This window comes from Sturnira hondurensis, unplaced genomic scaffold (genome assembly GCF_014824575.4).
Source record: "Sturnira hondurensis isolate 20B ecotype Veracruz unplaced genomic scaffold, ASM1482457v3 Scaffold0017436, whole genome shotgun sequence".
NCBI classification, from domain to species: domain Eukaryota; kingdom Metazoa; phylum Chordata; class Mammalia; order Chiroptera; family Phyllostomidae; genus Sturnira; species Sturnira hondurensis.
The window spans coordinates 7,088,270-7,106,412 of NW_028090067.1; the positions used below are offsets into that span (position 1 = coordinate 7,088,270).

The 18,143-nt window shown below is 40.0% G+C and overlaps 1 protein-coding gene across 5 annotated transcripts in view; it reads right to left on the minus strand.

Moving 5' to 3' along the window:
* Nucleotides 1-18,143, minus strand: part of ANKS1B (ankyrin repeat and sterile alpha motif domain containing 1B) — an 806,451-nt gene that overhangs the window by 547,043 nt on the left and 241,265 nt on the right. For all 5 annotated transcript variants that reach the window (XM_037068001.1, XM_037068000.1, XM_037067999.1 and 2 more), the window contains exon 10: nt 15,154-15,319. In XM_037068001.1, coding sequence (XP_036923896.1) covers nt 15,154-15,319 — 166 coding nt within the window. The remainder of the gene's footprint in view (nt 1-15,153; nt 15,320-18,143) is intronic.

Here is an 18,143-nt window from a genome sequence, read left to right on the forward strand (position 1 = left end):
GTTGCCCAGTGTCCCTCTTTATAGCTTTTAAGGTTTTTAAGTTTCAGTGATATTTTGATTAATGATGTTGCCTCAATGCCTTTCTCTAGGTTCATTTTGCTTGGTATTGACTTTTTAATCCCATGTCATTTTGATTTAGGTTCGGCTCCTGTCAAAAGCACATAGCATGATTTTTACAAATTGTATCCAATATGATTCATTTGGTCTTTCATCAATTATTTCCTATTTTGTATTTTTGACTTTTCATGCTATTCTTTGCTGCACTTCTTTTTTCTACAGAGTTAGATACATTTTAATGAAAGATTCCTTCCATTAAAAAGGAATCTTTCCCTTTATTCTTTATTTTTCATTACTGAAGAAAAACAAAAGATGTACATTATGGAAGATATAAATTATGTTTCTAATTTTTAGTGACTTCTCACAAAAATATACTAGAAACATTTTTACTAAAAAATAAATGAGAAGTCAGTAAGTACCTTTGTTTCTCTAGTTTTGTCTCTGAATGCAAACCTCTCTCTCGCCCATTTCTGTTGTCTGGAAATGCAACCCCCCTCAGCTGTACGTTTCCAGCACGATGCCTGCCCTGGGCTCCCACTTTGAGTGAAGCTGTCTGAGACACGACCATCCAGAAGGGCACCATCCCCTGCGGACACTGCCCAATGGGGGCCCCCCCATTTGGGGGCCCAGGCACCAGCCAGACTGCCATTCAGATTCCTCTTTCATTTATGTGTTTCTGATACAGTTGAGCATGAAGATAATTGTCTTTGTTTTTCTGTGTTGCCAGAATTTATAATGTTCTCACTTTGCATTTTATTCCTCGGCGCTGTTTTGATGCATGGAAAAACGGGGCAAGCATCGCTTTATAATAAACCTCACAGACCTTGCCAAGATGATGTCATATTATACTTCTATAATCAGGAAAATATATAATTGACTTTAAAATAAATATAATATAAATGTATGTACACCAAATGTTCATTCGCAGTTATGTAAAAGCTATGTATGGCAAAAAATAAAAAAGGGTGTGGGGGTAGAAATAAACCACATTAACATTAATTACTCTGATAGGATTTGGGAAAAATATCTTGTAATTTTTTACTAAAATAATTTATTCATGTCTATGAGAATATAAACCTATTTTTAAAAGCTACTACAAGTAAAAGTAAATTATGTAAGCCGCTGTATTAATCATTGTTATACTACAAAATTACACCAATCCTACATGGTTTCCTAAAGGACGCAGTTAGTTAAAAGATAATAAAAATGAGCTCATCCATTCGGAAAGTTTTCTGTCTTACAATGTCTCAGATTTTAGACAAAGAGCTGTTTTCTATACTTGGTTAGAGTAATTGAAGTACAAAGTCTGTCCAGAAAAAGTCCAGCCATTGTTAATACAAGAACAGTTTGCGTGACACCAAGGTAACCTGGCAGCCAAGGAGAGTGGACTGGAATGCACATGTGTGAACCATGATGACTTCACGGTACTAGTCAGTGGGGGCGGTAGACACTGTTGAGTGAGCACGTGCACTGTATGACTGTTGCATTAAAAACAAACAAGTGAGTAGAGCAATGAATCTGCATCAAATTTTGTGTTAAGCTTCAATGTTCACCTGCCAAAACCAATCAGATGATTCAGAAGGCCACGGCTATGGGTAACTGGTGATCAGCAGCTTCATCATGACAATGTGCCCACTCATATATCACGTTCCATGCAGAACTTTTTGGTGAAACATCAAATCACACAGTTACAGAGGTAACTCAGCCCCCCTACAGCCCAGATTTGGTGCCCTGTGACCTCTGGCTTTTCCCAAAACTGAAATCACCTTTGAAACAGAAGAGACTTCACACTGTCAATGAGATTCAGGAAAACACAACGGGGTAGCTGAGGGTGATTGGGAGAACCATGTGAAGTCCCAAGTTGCCAACTCAGAAGAAGACTCAGGTGACTTTGTCCCATTTACATTTCTTGTATCTTCTTCAATAAATGCCTCTATTTTTCACATGCTTCAGTTGAAATGATGATCCAGGATTCTCATATTTCCTGTGACTTAATGTCTACCCACTTCTAAGTTTTCTAAGGAAAGGAATACTAGCTGGCTCACTGCTCTTGACTTGTTTATGGCCTTGTTTTTAGCCTTTCATTATTTTGTTTTCATTTTCTCTATTCACAGGTGAGAGATGCAGAGGATACTAGATGACTCTTTGGTAATGAATTGAAATATTTCATAGAATTTAAAAGCATGAGAAAACCTATGTAATTAAATAACACAGTTGAGCTTTGCTGTTCCTTCTCTGGGTTCTGTGTAGAAACAGCCAAACAGGATCTCCCACGGAGAATGAATGTGGCCAAGTGTCAGTACAACGTATGACTGGTCTACATGAGCCCTCTTGACTCCCGGTATCTGGAATGCTTTAAACTTTTATTTAGCAAAGTACTGTGGATAAAACCTCTCCTACTACTTTATGTCTAATACGTTTTCTTTTTCTTATGTCTCATATACCTAAGGACCAAGGAAATAGTAAATTCTCAACAAACAGTTGTAGAATAAGTAAATGAATGCGTGAATGTATGAAAGAAACAGCTTGAAACAGCACGATGAGACACTGAGGCTTTTGACTTCTCATCTCTTTCAACAACCTATTCATCTATATTTATTTAGTCCCCTTGATTACCATAGAAGACATAATGATAAATGTGATAAAATGATAGATCTAGAAATTTTTGTGCGTTAATTCTGTGCTGAAATTAAATGTTGAAATTACTTTTAATTCTCTATTTTTTAACTATTCAAACCTAATCTATTAATATCCAAAAGTCATACCTATGAATAAGTTACTCTTATCTTTGCCATTTCTAACAAATCATCTCTGTGAGTTCAGTGGAAAGACAATCTATTATGAGATCCTTGAATTTATGTAATCTAATGTAAATGTAAAATGTAATATGTAAAATTATATAAAATCTACAATAAAGTATATTAATGTAAAGATGTTATTTTTAAATGTATAGTATAACTGTAGTTGGGTGTTACTTAATTTTCAAACATTACTTAATTAAGAGTGGAGGAGTGCCGCCCTGGCTGGTGTAGCTCAGTGGATTGAGTGCGGGCCTGCGAACCACACGATCATGGTTCGGTTCCCAGTCAGGGCACATGCCTGGGTTGCAGGCCAGTTCCCAGCAGGGGACTCATGAGAGGCAACCATACATTGATATTTCTCTCCCTCTCTCCTTCCCTTCCCCTCTAAAGATAAATAAATAAAATATTTTTAAAAAAAGAGTGGAGGAGTGCCTACAGGGAGAATTGGTAGTCTTAGTACAATATTACATGAAGAATGCAGTATCTATGGAAAAGAACATAAAATGAATCGGTGAGCTCGCCAGCAGGCGCATGTGACAGGACCAGACAGTGTAATGAGGGGAACAAGGAGGTAAATAGGAGACCACACGCATTGTGCACGATTTCTTCAGGACTATATTTTAGGATATTGTTATTTCCACTTTAACACTGCATGCAGCAACTGCTAAACACAAGAAAATTAATGAGTCCATAAAATAACTGAAATTACACAATAACTGATGAGGATTAAAAAAAAAGACTATGGTCTCTAGAGCTAAATACCATGGCTCAAGTTTCAGCACTGCCACTGTTCAGCAAGCGCTAGACCTTTTTCTGGCTTGTTTCCTTTATCTGTAAATTTGTCTGATAATACTAGCTACTTCATAAATAGCTTCAGATTAAATAAGTTAATATGCATAAAGTAAGTATTTAATAACATTATCTATTATCATTTTTCATTGATATTTATTTAGTGTCTTTCATGTGGCAGAGATTTTGCTAGAAGTTATGGTTACAAATGTAAACAGACAAGCAAGATTCTTACCTCCACAAAACAACTGGAACTGATATTAAAATAACCCCAAAAGAATTATATCATTTCAATCATAATGAGGGTTACAAAGAAAAGGAACATTAGCAGGTGCTAAAAGAGTAGAAAACAGGGGCATCCATCCAGATACTTACTCTGGGGCATGGTGTGTGGGTGTCCACAAAGCGGGTTTCCGTGAGGAAGGGTGCAAATTAAACTATTTGGAGAAAGGAAAAGGAAAGAGGGTAGTAGGAGCAGATTGTTTGTTCAGGTACGTAAAGGCCCACAGACAGAGAGGCGCTTGCCCCTATTACAGAACTAAAAGGAGCTGAGGAGTAGAGAGAGCCAATTGGGGAGGTGCAGCCTGGGGAGAGATGAGGCTAAATATAAAAAGAAAAACAAAAGCACATCACCCAGAGCCTTTTGAACCTTATTACAGATTTGGGTCATTCTTCTAAGAACAATGACAAAACAACAAATCACTAAAGTTTTCACTGAGAGCAGTGATGCACTCAGATTTGTGATTTTTAAGATTACTTTGGCTGCAACATAAATAATACATGTAAGGAAGGCAAATAGGACAGTTAATATTTTATTATTAAAATGATCCAGAAGAGTGGTTGTTGAAGGCAGAGATTGTGAGAAGATAGATTTGAGGGATAGTTGGGGATATATAATAAGTTACAGAATTACCCTCACCTTCCTACCTGCTACAGTGAAGAACCACAAGACCTGATGATGGATCGCATATAGGAGTTCATGGAGGTGGAGATGGCAAGAACACCTGGGTTTCTGAAATCAGATGAGTGGTTAAATCATTCACTGAGATAAGCCCTGCATGAAGAGTAAGTTTGAGGGGATAGATGACTTTAGTTTAGGATATGTTAGCGACAGGGTGCCTTTGAGACACACAGGTAAAGATATTCAGTCAATGGTTGGATGGATGGATGGATGGATGGATGGATGGATGGATGGATGGGTAAATGAACAGATGGATAAATAAAATGAAGAGTGGATTAGGCTGGAGTTGAGATAAATGGTCTGGACTAGAAAGAAGTGTTTGGGAGTCCTTAGCATGTTGATTGTAACAGAAGCCATACTATGTATGAGATCAGTTATGAAGAGACAAAAGTAAAAAGAATAGGGAGAACTTGGAGCCTCAAGGAACTCCCAACTTCTAGAACTTGCAGAAAAATGTCAGCTGTCATAGAGGATGCTAATAAAGTTCCATCTGGTGGCTGCATTTTTCTTTATTAATTAAAATATGAGACCATATGCTGAGAGTGAGAGACAAGGTAGGAGAAAGTATCTGGAGTCTGAGAAGAGTAAAGGAGAGAGAGTGGAGGGCCTGCTTGAATTTGGCGAGTGAGAATTTATGAATTAATTAATGTTAACCTCGTTAATACAGATAGTCTGACATTGTAGGAGAAGCTCTCTTCCACAGGAAGCCATAAATGTCATCATAAGAATCCAACATCCCCAACATAATCACTTTAATGAGTTTGCTGTATATTTTGAAATATTCTACAATTCATATTATTCATATATAAGTAAAATTGACCTGAGAGAAAAAGAGCATAATTTTCCTTTGTCCAGGATGTTGTTTTCCACAGGTAGCCAAATTCCACCAATTTGAGCAAACTAAGATGATTCATTTTCAAATAGGTAAACTGTCCACATGAGTGAAATGGCAAATTTGCCAGGATTTCACTGGGGGTACCGCAACCCTCGTCTCCTCTCTTTGCCTTTCTATAAACCAACACTGGGTTACAATTTTTACCAAGTCCTGATCTGCTTTAATAAATGGCAAAGACAGCACTGAGCACAGAACAAATGCCAAAAAAATAATTGCTGTTTGATAAAAGTGGTTCTTATCAGCAAAGCCAGTATTTGTATATAAGAGAATGATTCCAAGGGGCTTAAAAATATTTGCTCTCTTAGATGAGTTAAACATACCCACAGAAATTATGTTGACATTACCCACTAGCTAAGCAGAGATAAACATTAGTCCTGGTTCAGTCTGAATTCTTTTAATTTCAAAATTTTGGCACTGGAATTCAAAAAGCTTCACCATTTCCAAAAATATTTTGGTATAAAAAAGTTACAGCATCACCATCACAACGACCTACTTCAGGACATTGGGGGAAGTGTAGTGGGGGTGTGGAGCATCGTTTACCAGGTGACCTTCCCATTTCAGGTTGACCACAGCCAGTAAGCACATCGGCCACTCGAGCACAGGTGACCAGACCCACACTATCCTGGCACGGGACTGCGATTGAGTCCTTTTGATCATAGATCATTTGCTCTCGTCCAACAAGATTGGATGCAGTCTTCGCTAGTGTTGCTCTAAATTGCTCATTAATCAGAATGGATTTATTGAGCATCCATAGTGTGCAAAGCCTGTACTAAGTGACTCAAAATAACAGGTTGCCTAGTTACCATGAAATGGAAAAATTCCCCTGCGAAGGTTAAAATGAAAGGAAAGACAGATAAGAACACATTATTTTTGATGGCGCAACTATTTCATAAGGGCTTTATCTGCCATTACAGCCATTTTATTTTAAAGATAATTTTCATTCACTCATTCACTCATTTAATTATTCATTCTTATATGCAACTGAGTCACCTTTATGATTATATACAGTTCTTTTTCCTGATACAATAAGGGAAAAATATGATTCAACACTGACTGCACAAAAATGACTCTTAACCAGCAAATTACTAAGGAAGTACCATACACACTTCTCTTGATCTTTATTTAATGAGCCTAGTACTTGGGCAATTTCATTTTCACTCCACGTGAAATCTGTAGTCACTGAGGTATTAGTTAAGTTACTTCTTCGGAAAAGTATCCCTCGTTTTCTGGCTGAGTTGCAAAATTTTGTTGAATATAGATTTGCTAATAAGTTCCTTCATATTTAAATCCAACCAGTGGATACGTGGAATTGTTTTGTGTTGTGTTTTTTGTGGATGAAATACGTTTTGTAACAGGAGAGCCCACAGAAAGGTAACTAACATGCATATTTAACTGTGATTTTTCTGAGAAACTAACTACATAGTCTTTATCAGGACGCAGTGAATGACACTGCGTCACAACTGAGCCCTGCAAGCTGCTTAGCCTCTGAGATAAGCAGGCCAGGCAGTCTGTCGTCCTAGGCCCAGCATCCTCTCTCACCCCTCCCTCTACGTAGTGCTGAGTTTGTGTGCTTGGTTCTGGTCCCCGTATTCATTCCCTGCAGCTGCTGTCACCAAGTCCTACTAACTGCGTCTCTTAAACAACAGACAGTATCTCACAGAATAGTATCTGGACGCTAGACATCTAAAATCAAGGGGGGGTTTTGGCAGGATTCGTTCCCCCTGAGGGCTGGGAGAGAAGACTCTGTTCTAGGCGCTCTCCTTGGCTTGTAAATGGCCATCTTCTCCCTGTGTCTCTTCACATCATCTTTCCTCTTTGAATATCCCCTGTGTACAAATTTGCCCCTTTTTATAAGGACACCAGTCATTCTGGATTAGGTCTCATCTGATGACTTGGTTTGAACTTGATTATCTCAGTAAGGACCTAGCTCCAAATTCTCCACTTAAGGTGACATTCTGAAATACTAGGAGTTAGGAGTCCAAAAGTCAAACGGAGGTCACAGTTCAACCAGAACAGTCCCTCTGACAATCTGATCATCCCTTCATCATATCCATATCCTGTCTCTTCTTTTCCCTTCCCCCCGCCCCTACCCCCCCGCCACAAGCTTTGGAATGCAATTCCAACGAATGTACAAATCTCCATTTTATCTGTAAACCTAAATTGTGTTGTCCAACACAGCGAAGTGAAACCTATAAACCAATTCCTTAAAATGTAGTTTCTTTAGTTCCCTTGACTACTTGTTTCCCAAATGTCAGAATCCTTTAGGGGGAAAGGGATGAGTGCCACTCTCAGCTTTGTCCCCCTTCCCTCTCTGGCCAGCATTGCGTTTGTCCTGGCCACCATCATTTCTTGCTGAGACTGCACACTGATCTCCTCATTAATCTTCTTGTACTCCAGCCTCAACTCTGTTCAGTCTCTTCTCCACATTGCTCCCAGACAGAGCATTACAAAACACAAACCTATCATGTCGCATCCCTACTCAGAGTCTATCAGAGGTTCACTGCTGCTGTCGGCAAAATCCACACTCCTGCATGCCATTTCTTGTTGTCTTATGTATTTTCTATAAAAGCATTCTATGCTCTAACCAGGCTAAGTTGGGCATAGTCCCTAAATGCATTATGATTTTCCATGAGACACACTGTTCCGTAGCCTAGAGAGCCACACAATCCCATTCATCCCCTCCGCCCCTCCTGTGAGGCTCGGATCGGATAGCACGTCCTCCAATAAGCTTTCACTCGTTCACCCTGTCCTCCCCTCCCAGAGCACCTTTCTCACTGCACTTATTACCCTTAACTTTAACACATGCTAAGCTCTAAATATCCAGGCTGAAGCTTTCACTCTGTCTCTTCTATAACATGTAGCACCATGTCTAGAACATGAGAGGCACTCAATAAATGTGGCTGAGTGAATGACAAACTGCAGGACGGTTACCCGTCCAGTTCAATGTGAGTGCTTTAAAAAGACTCAGGTGCATCAAGAGATGTCTCCATAACCAGAAGTCCTATTTTTAGTCAATAGAGAGGACTTGGTAACAAAGGAAAAACATCAGCTAAATCTGAGAGAGGTGAGTAAGTTCCCCAAGTTCATCAGCTTACTTTGTTGGTCCTGAGAGTAAAGGAAAATCGAGGGAGTAGGCACAGCAGGGTGAAAGACTTGGAAGGATTAATAATTGGATCCATGCAAAACCTAAGCTATAGGTTAATGGAATCAATGGGGGAAAGACCCAAACTGTTTCCCATCCAGCCAGAAGACAGTCATATCGATGCTCTCTTCTCCCTGCTACGGCACTCGAGGGGGCAAATTCTATGAAATTCCAGAAAGGTTCCACATATGATTGGACCAGAAACTGCTCTGACTTGTATCCATCTCTATTCCTAACATTAAAAAACATTTTCTTCCATTTTAATACTGGGTTCCCTCATGCCTAGAATTCACAATCACAGCCCAAAGTGCAAAGAGGACCAGTAATTAAGAATTAAGCCTGGGTCAGTTGAGCCAACTGGCTTCTTTTACACTGAGTCCAGACGACTGAACACAATTGGGGAAAATCATATATGCAAATTAGTTCTTGTTCCACAACAACGAACAACTGAGTCATTGTGGGATTCTGTATGTTCCAAATGTTGCTGCAAGAATATGTTCTTATGATGCAACTTTGGTAGCACTTTTGGAGGTGGATTAAATTCCATCCACTTAGGTAAAGGCAGCGTGTTGACTACACTGGAAGTGATGTTGACTTTCGAGGCTAAGTCATACAAAGTAGAAGAGCTCTGCCTCAACCTCTGAGGGTGCTCACCCTTAGAGCCCATCACACACCACAAGGAAATCCAAATAGGCCATGTCATCAGCCATATGAATAAGGAGTGGCCTTGAGAATGGATCCTCCAGCCCCTAGAGAACTTGCCTGAGTTGCTATCATTTAGGGCTGAGAGAAGTCACCCTCTCTGAGCCCTCTCTAAATTTCAGATTGATGAGCAAAATAGCTGACTCTCGTTTTAAGTCACTAAATGTTGCCATCAGTAACCAGAACAGATTCGGGTACTCAGAAATGGGGTGCTGCCCTAACAAATATCTAAACACAACGGCATTAACTTAGTCATTGGACAGCAGGCAGAGGCTGGAAGGGCATCAAAGTGAGTGACTGTGAAAAGCTAAATGGCCTGTAGGCGAGGATTCGTGGAAGCCCGAAGAGCATGAGAAAGCTGTTGGTGAAGACTTAAAGGGCAGCAAATGAAATTGGCAGCTCAAAGCAAGGAATCCTTTGTCGTGTAGTAGAGGAAAGTTTGGCAACATCGACATCTGCAGTAACGTGGCAAATGGAAAATGAACCAAATGAACTCTGTGATCTAGCTAAGGAGATTCCGGGCAGAATATCTAAAGTGTAACTTAGCTTCATCTGGCTGCCTATGATAAAATGCAGCGAGAACTAAAGAATGGCCTGTTGAATTAGTAGAAGCCAGAAATTTCTGGGCATAAAAACAAAACTGGTTTCTTATTTCCAGCTGCTCTAAATGGCAAAAAAGAAATTATAAAATTAGTAAGGCCAAGGGTCAGATCTGGGCGGCACTACAAGATCACCCATTAACACCTAAGCAAGCACTCAGGCGGAGCCGCATAGAAACTTTAGGCCAAACAAGAAGACCCTATAAGGATTTTTAAGGGCACAACTCATACATCCTCCCTGTTCAATGACAGGATTTCTAAGGATGTCAGGAACGGTGTGTCACAGAAGTCGCTCAATATTCAGAAAAGCTTATCCAAAATAATGGAGTGTTATATAAATTGGAACACCAAAAGTCTACAGTTTCAAAAGAAATTATATCAGCTTGACCTGGAAGGAACAGAGATGGGGCACCATGAAATCAGGTCTCTTGATCTCTCAAATTTTATAGGCAGAAAACAGGTGAGAAAGAAATTCAGCTGTAAATATGGGCTATTTTTTATGGAAGAGGAAGTATGACTCAGAAGCTGGAACCGAGAGCCCCAGAGAACAATTCCTTTGTCATAGGGCTGACCATCACGCAAGGAGCTGTGCCCGATTTAGGTGCATAACTGCCACAGGCGGTGACTGCTGTGTGCCCTGTTTTCCCTGTGTTTGAAGAGGAATGACAACAGTGGCTTTCCTATGCTCAGTCCACTCTTATATGCTGGGTGTGTAGGAGAGGAGAGGAGAGGACGGGTCATCTCTTCAGTTCACAGGTCACCACTGCCAAGAGCAAAGGTAATCAAGGGCCTGGACCATGAGAACTGCACCGTGAGAACTGCTCCTGCACGCCTGAACTTAGACTTGGAGCTCGTCTGGAATGGGCTCGTGTTTGGGAACCCTGAAAGAAGAAATGGATGTATTTGCACATGAGAAGATATAAATCACTGTGTGCAGAGGGCAGACTGTGGCATACTGTACTTTCCAAAAATGACAGCAAAGTATCTCCTATCCTATATTCTCTTATTACAAAGTAACTGATACTCTTTTCTTTAAGAGCCGGGGTCCATGTTCCTTCCCCTTGAATCTGATTGGGCCAGTAAGAATAGCAGAAGGGATGATCTGTGACTTCTATATAGTAAAAATGAAACAGCTTTTACCTGGCTCTTTTTGGGATTTTCACTCTCAGAACCCAGCCAGCCTTTCATGGAGAAACTCAAATAATCCATAGAGGGTGAATGGTCCCCAGCTCATACCCTCAGCCATCACCAACAGCCATGGAGTGGGCCATCTTGAAAGCAAGCCCTCTACTCCCTCGTTGAGCACCCCCAGCTCATGCAGTGTGGCCCGAACAAGCTACCCTGTCGAATAAACTCTGCCAGACTAGCAGATTGTCAGCGAACTATATGACTGGTGTTCCTCTGACTCAGTACGATTAGGGGCAGCTTGTTAAATAGCAAGAGGCAGCTGACACAGACTTCTCCTTTATGAAGTGTTCCTCAAGCTCCCAAGTTGGGTAAAATTCCCTTCTTTGCTGCTTCCAAAGCACTCCGTGTAACATCATCTTAGCACTTACTACACTCTGTTGAAATTAACTGTCCATTTGTCTGCCTCCCTAGGAACACAAGGCAGGCTCGTGATTTCTGGGAAATCAGCCATACGTATAACTTTTGCCCCATTCTCTCTCCCCTCTGCTCTGGAACTTTGCTTAGAAGTTCTTAGTGCATCCTCCAAGTCTCTCAGCTTCTCTTTCCTGGTTTCCATCTCTTTGCCTCTCTGTGCAAGGTCCTGAAAAATTTCTTCCGATTTAATTTTCAGCTCACTACATATCTCTCCAACTGAATCTCATCTGCTGGTCCACTCACATTTGGGGTTGTTTTTCTTTGTGTGTGCATGTGGGAGGTATTAGGGGTTTTTTACCCCTCTCATAGACACTCGGTAATTTTATACAGTTTCTATTTCTCAAAATACCTTCAAGATTATTTTTTTTACTTACAATAGCATGGTCATTTCCTAGTGTCCATCTGATAACTTCAAAGTTGAAGTCTTTGCAGGTGTGGATCTGTTCTTTCTTGTTTCTGTTGATTCCTGCTGGGGGTTCCTTTCCTTGTGTGCTTAATGACTGTAAACTGCTCATTTTAATGGGAAGATTATTTATAGGAGTTATCTGGGCCTAGAAAGAGAATCATGCCCCTTTGGAGGGATTAAAGTTGCTTCTACTCGATGTCTGAGAGTATACTGCTTTAAACTAACTTCACAGACTGATGAGTTTTGGACCATCTAAGGCACAGGTGGCAAACACAAGGCCCAAGGGCCAAATCCGGCCCTCCACCTTGTTTTATTTCACCCGGCACCTTGTTTCTACCCAGCAGCAGCACCAAGCTCCTTGCCCCTGGTTAAGGAGTAGTTACATTTGTACAGTCCTCAAATGACATTCAGCCCTTCGAAGGCAACCACGAGGCTGATGTGGCCCCTGGTGAAAATGAGTTTGACACCCCTGGTCTAAGGTGATATAAATTTTGGGTGCAAACCTATGTGAGGACTAGTTTGTGGTAATAACTTCTCAGAAGTTTTCCCCATCGTTCTGTTCACAACAAATCATTCTTCCTTGCAGTCTCCTTGGGTTGCTGGTTGTAGGGCAGAACTGTTTCTGATAGCCCTTGTAGTCCCAGTTCTATGGGGGAAGGATTCTGTTTTGAACCTTAGTGCTGGCAGGCACAGAGAAGTGTATTCTACAAGCAAACCCACAAAGGCACCAAAATTCCACAGCGGGTTCAAACAATTCCCTCCAGACAAAAGTGGCTTTGATGTTCTACTGGTTTCCCATCCTCACCGATGTTTTGGCTTGGTTATTTCTTACTTACCCACTGATCTTTAAAAGTTCCTAATTTAAATGTTATTTAGTTTATATAATTTTCCTGTCATCTTTTTGCTGCTTTTACAAAGTTTTAAGTGGGGGAGTTGCTCTGAGCCAAATCCTCCATCACCCTATCCATGTTTTGTTTTTGGTTTTTTTTTTTTTGTCATCATTGTTGTTTTTCATCTCTGTGTCCTCAGCATACAGCACAGTGACTGGAACATGAACTCAATTAGTTTCTTATTGTTTGATGAATATATTTGACCTTTTAATTCCTGTATCCATCACCCCAGGCACATCCCTACCCCCTGGGCCCTAATTAAAGCTCTTTTACATTTTCATACATATATGCTTTCTATTTTCCTACATGAATGGAACTTTCTTCCTATCTTCCCTTTATGTCCTCATTCCCTCCCCTGTGGAGGGCTCTTCATTCCCATCAACTCCCACAGTTTGGGATCCACATTGTCTTCTTCACTCTCAGTGGCTGCTTCTGGATCACTCACTCTCTTTCTGCCTTGACCAGAAATCTGCTGTTCTTCTGAAGACTATGCTATCCTATTATAACATTCTTTTTCCAATTTTATTACTATCAAAAGTGGACTTTCAGTCATGGCTCTACATTTCTTGGGAGTTTCAGTACTTGGTTCACAATTTCTACTCTACTTCACCCCCTGAACTAATTCAGCAGTATAACAAGAGTACAGAGGAGTACAGTTGAACAAACCAAGTCCAAGTCCCAGATCCACTCCTTATTAATATGTACATCTGGGAAGTTACCGAATATTTCAAGGGCCTCAGTTTCTTCATCTGTAAAGTGGGAATAATGATACTAGTACCACACAGCATGGTGAGGATTGTATGAAATAATGTCTATAGAACACTCAGAACAGTATCTGGCACATAGTAAATGCTCAATGAATGTTAACTACTTTCATTATGCTCTTACCTCATCTTAAAAATCTTCCTTCTACAGGCTTATTGTTCGTACAATACCTCAGTATTGCTCGAAAACCTATTTGTTCACTTCTATAAAATCCCCTAGCTTTTTCTCTAAGATGTCATTTCTGACTTTTACTTTAACCCTTCTCAAGATATAGCTCTTCCTTTCAACCAGTGGCCTTTTCTCTCTCTCTTTTTAAAGATTTTATTTATTTATCTCTAGAGAGGAAGGGAAGGAGAGAAGGAGAAAAACATCAATGTATGGTTGCCTCTCATGAGTCCCCCACCAGGAACTGGCCTGCAACCCAGGCATGTGCCCTGACTGGGAATCGAACCGCGATTGTGTGGTTTGCAGGCTCACGCTCAATCACTGAGTTACACCAGCCAGGGCAGTGGCCTTTTCTCTTAATGCAGAAATTCAATCCATTTGGAAACGCACATATAAGAATTCTGTATATCCATGACCGTGCTCCAGGACCCCTTCTCCAAAGAAGAAGCGATGCCTCTGTTTCCTTAGGTTCGCTCAGTCTTAACTTCTCCTCATTCTGTTCTCTCTTTTATTCTTTATCTTTGGCCTCTTGCTCTCCATCAGCAAATTCCTCCAAAATGTAAACTTGAACAAGGCTTACTTATCCTAAAATAAACTAGCCATTTCTCCCTTGTACCTGTCACTTCTCAGGTTATGATTATGTCTCTTCTTCTAATCTTCTTGAAAGGTGATCTGTATTCTCCAGTCCCATTTCCTTATTCCCTGTTAACTTCCAGAAATCTGGTGTTATCCCATCCTTGCTAACCCTTACTTTTCAAAAGTAAGCAGCAATTAGATTGTTAAAAAACCTCTCTTCAGGACTTCTGTTACAACTGTTTGCAGCAGTGAATATGTTGACCATTCACTTGTAACTTTCCTCCCTCATTAGCTTTCACACAACTACCCTGCAACCTTTCCTAGACGCAGTGGTGAAGTAACACAAGCAAATATGATGGTAATCAGTCACTCACATTTAGGAAAAGGCTTCACCAAGTATAGATCTTAAATAAGACACAGCTCCAATTTCTTCAACAGTAAATGGACGTAATTTTTGCTTGCTTTGTTCACTGGTTTACACAACAAATCAATAAAATATGGATCAACCAGCATCAAAGATATAAAATACACAAAAGTAGCTGAGTACACTTTGATACCATGAAAACAGATGGGAGACAGAAAAGTATATTGAAAGACTCTTGCTACCAAATCTGCTAGGATGTTCTGAAGGACCCAAAGCTTTGTATCTGACTTACCTGGACTTACTTCAAAATTGGGGGCGGGGGGAGATTATTGTGACTATATTGGGGAATTTTCATTCTGAAAATGCTGTGGCAAATCAAAATATTAATGATATATCTTCACACATACAAGCACGTAAATCAAATTTTAGGAAATATTACCAGTTCTTGGGGAAGGGGCTCTCGCAATTTCTAAGGAGCAAGGTTTCTTTGTAACTGCTGTGTCCGTGAGATCACATAGGAAGTTCTCGTTTTCTGAAGGAAATGTATCCAGAGAAGCAGATGGTAAAATTTCCATAGTGTAATTCCTCTTCTTTGGATAGGATTCCTTAAAGGAAGGAGAGAAAATAAAAATAGCTTTGTGATAAAGACAACCTGTTTCGTTTATAAAAATTAGCACAGATAACCAGGTTCTTCAGTTCTCCCAAAAGTGACTGACAGGTTATGATTCATCTGTTTGAATAGGCCATGCGTCATGTTACTTCAATTTTATCAGTGATCTTTCTAGAAGGGTCTTTATAATTCGGTCCTCTTGAATTTATCACTGAACTAGTAAAGTTCATTATCTCTTACCATGATCTATTTTTTTCATTTAAAAAATTATTTTATTGTTGTTCAAGTACAGTCGTCTGCATTTACCCCTTACCACTCCCCCCGAATCCCAGCCATTCCCACCTCCCTCCCCTGCTTCCACCCCACACCCTCCTTGGTTTTATCCATGTGTCCTTTATAGTTGTTCCTGAAAAACCTTCCCCCCTCCCCTCCATTATCCCATCCCACCTCCTCTCTGGTTACTTTCAGATTGTTCTTAATTTCCATGCCTCTGGTTATAATTTGCTTGCTTATTTGTTTTTTTGTTTTGTTTTGTTTTTTTCAATGGGCAAAAACTAAAATCTTTTCCACTAAGATCAGGAACAAGACAAGGTTGTCCACTTTCACCACTTCTATTCAATATAGTATTGGCAGTTCTAGCCACAGCTATCATACAAGAAAAGGAAATAAAAGGCATCCAAATCAGAAAGGAGGAAACAAAACTGGCATTGTTTGCAGATGACATGATAGTGTACATGGAAAATCCTATAGCCTCTATCCCAAAACTGCTCGAACTAATAAATGTATTTGGCAAAACAGTGGGATACAAAGTCAATATCCAGAAATCAAAGGCATTTTTGTATACCAACAATGAAACAGCAGAAGCAGAAATCAAGAAAAAAATACCATGATTTATTTTTATAATATTTCTATTTTCCAGTCACAGCCTAAACAAGTGTTTAATCAACAGTCATTTCCAAGACTCTTCTGCTTTGCCTGCTTTCTCAAGATAGCCACTAGACTTGATTTTGGTCAGTAAGATACAAGGGTAAGTCTGTTGGAAGGCTTCTGAAAAAATAATTCTTCCCCAGAGAAGGCAAGGAGGCTGTCTCAGAACCTTGGCCTTCAGGTCCCTCTCAGAGACAGTTTTGATGTCTGGAGATAGGACGGGCCTGATGTAACCATAAGGCAATAGCCTAAAGTCAAAATGATTAACAGGCCAAAACAGGCAACAGAAGTATAAAAAGAACCTGGGACATGGATGATCTCACTGAGCTACTCACATAGCTCCAGGACCATTTTCTCCAGGCTTCTTAACTAAATAATAAAGTTCTTATTGTTAGAGCCATTACAACTTGGGTTTTTTGTCATTTAGAGGTAAAAGTATTTGCACATAATCCACTAGTATTTTTCTTTGTGAATACCATTAACTAATACACTCAGGTTAACTTTTCAACTTAGTATCAAAATCAAGGTCCAATTCTAGACCACTGATTTTTCAATATACTTAAAAATTAGAATTTATTTTATTTTGAAATATCTTAACTTCTTGAACAGGCATTAATTGAGCAACAGACATTCGTTGAACATCCTCACATCTACTTAGGACTACGCTAAGTGCTGAAGATTTTTAAAACTAATTAGAAATAATTCTTGCCCTCAGAAAGTTCAGTTTACTAGAGAAGAAAAACTGATTAGCGGCTTGATGAATTTAAATTATAATTCACTATCAAAAGGGAAAGACAAATAAGGGAAATAAAACTAATTTTCAAAAAGTCTTCCAAGCCCTGGCTGGCGTAGCTCAGTGGATTGAGCGCGGGCCTGTGAACCAGACAATCACAGTTCGATTCCCAGTCAGGGCACATGTCTGGGTTGCAGGCTGGTTCCTTGCAGGCTAACTACCAGCAGGGGATGCACAAAAGGCAACCATACATTGATGTTTCTCTCCCTCTCTCCTTCCCCTCTAAAGATAAATAAATAAATAAAATCTTTAAAAAAAAAATAAAAGTCTTCCAAGATCTATTCGAAGGTTACTGAAGATTTAGTACAAGCGTCCATTTTTTCCTATAATGATATTTACAGTACAGAGAATAAGTATTCAAGGTCAGTGCAATTGCTTTCACATCATACCAGACCCTCACACATCAAAGAATCAATTATGTTCACTCGACTCCACTGAAAGCAGGAAGTTGGGAGTAATTTATTTTTAACAACAAAGGGTGACAAAAGAGAAAGCGTCCCAAGGAAAGCCATCAGGATGATACAGGACTGAAAAACCACGTCACAGAAGACGATGAAAGGAACCGCAGTGTTCCGGCCCAGAGACACCCGGCAGCAGGCGGGGTAATGGTGTTCTCGGCTTATGTGAAAGGCTCCCCTCAAGAACCAGCCCACAGAGTGGGGGAGAAGAGAGGCTGCCGTGGCAGATTTATTCTCAAGTTCTTAAAGGTACTGATGGTTCTACGTCAAGGAGGGCAAATTTGGGTCAACACAAAAATCCAATTGTCTATGAATTAATAATAGTGCTAATCTCTTAAAATACAAGTTCACTAATGTAATAATTAGCTCAAAATAGCATTAGAAGGCAACAAAAGGAACTTCTCATTACTAGAAATCTTTCAGCAGAACTACATATTGATAAAATCACATATAAAACACATTGTACAGTGCACACACCAGAAGACTATAAGCTCCGTGAAGGCTGGAATGTGTCTTGTTCACCAGTCAGCCCCCAGAATCTAACACAGGGGCCACCACATAGTGGGGACTCAGTAAATATTTACTGACCAACTGAAGTCCCTGTGTCCTCTTCAACAAATCTAACTACCAGTCAGGGAAAT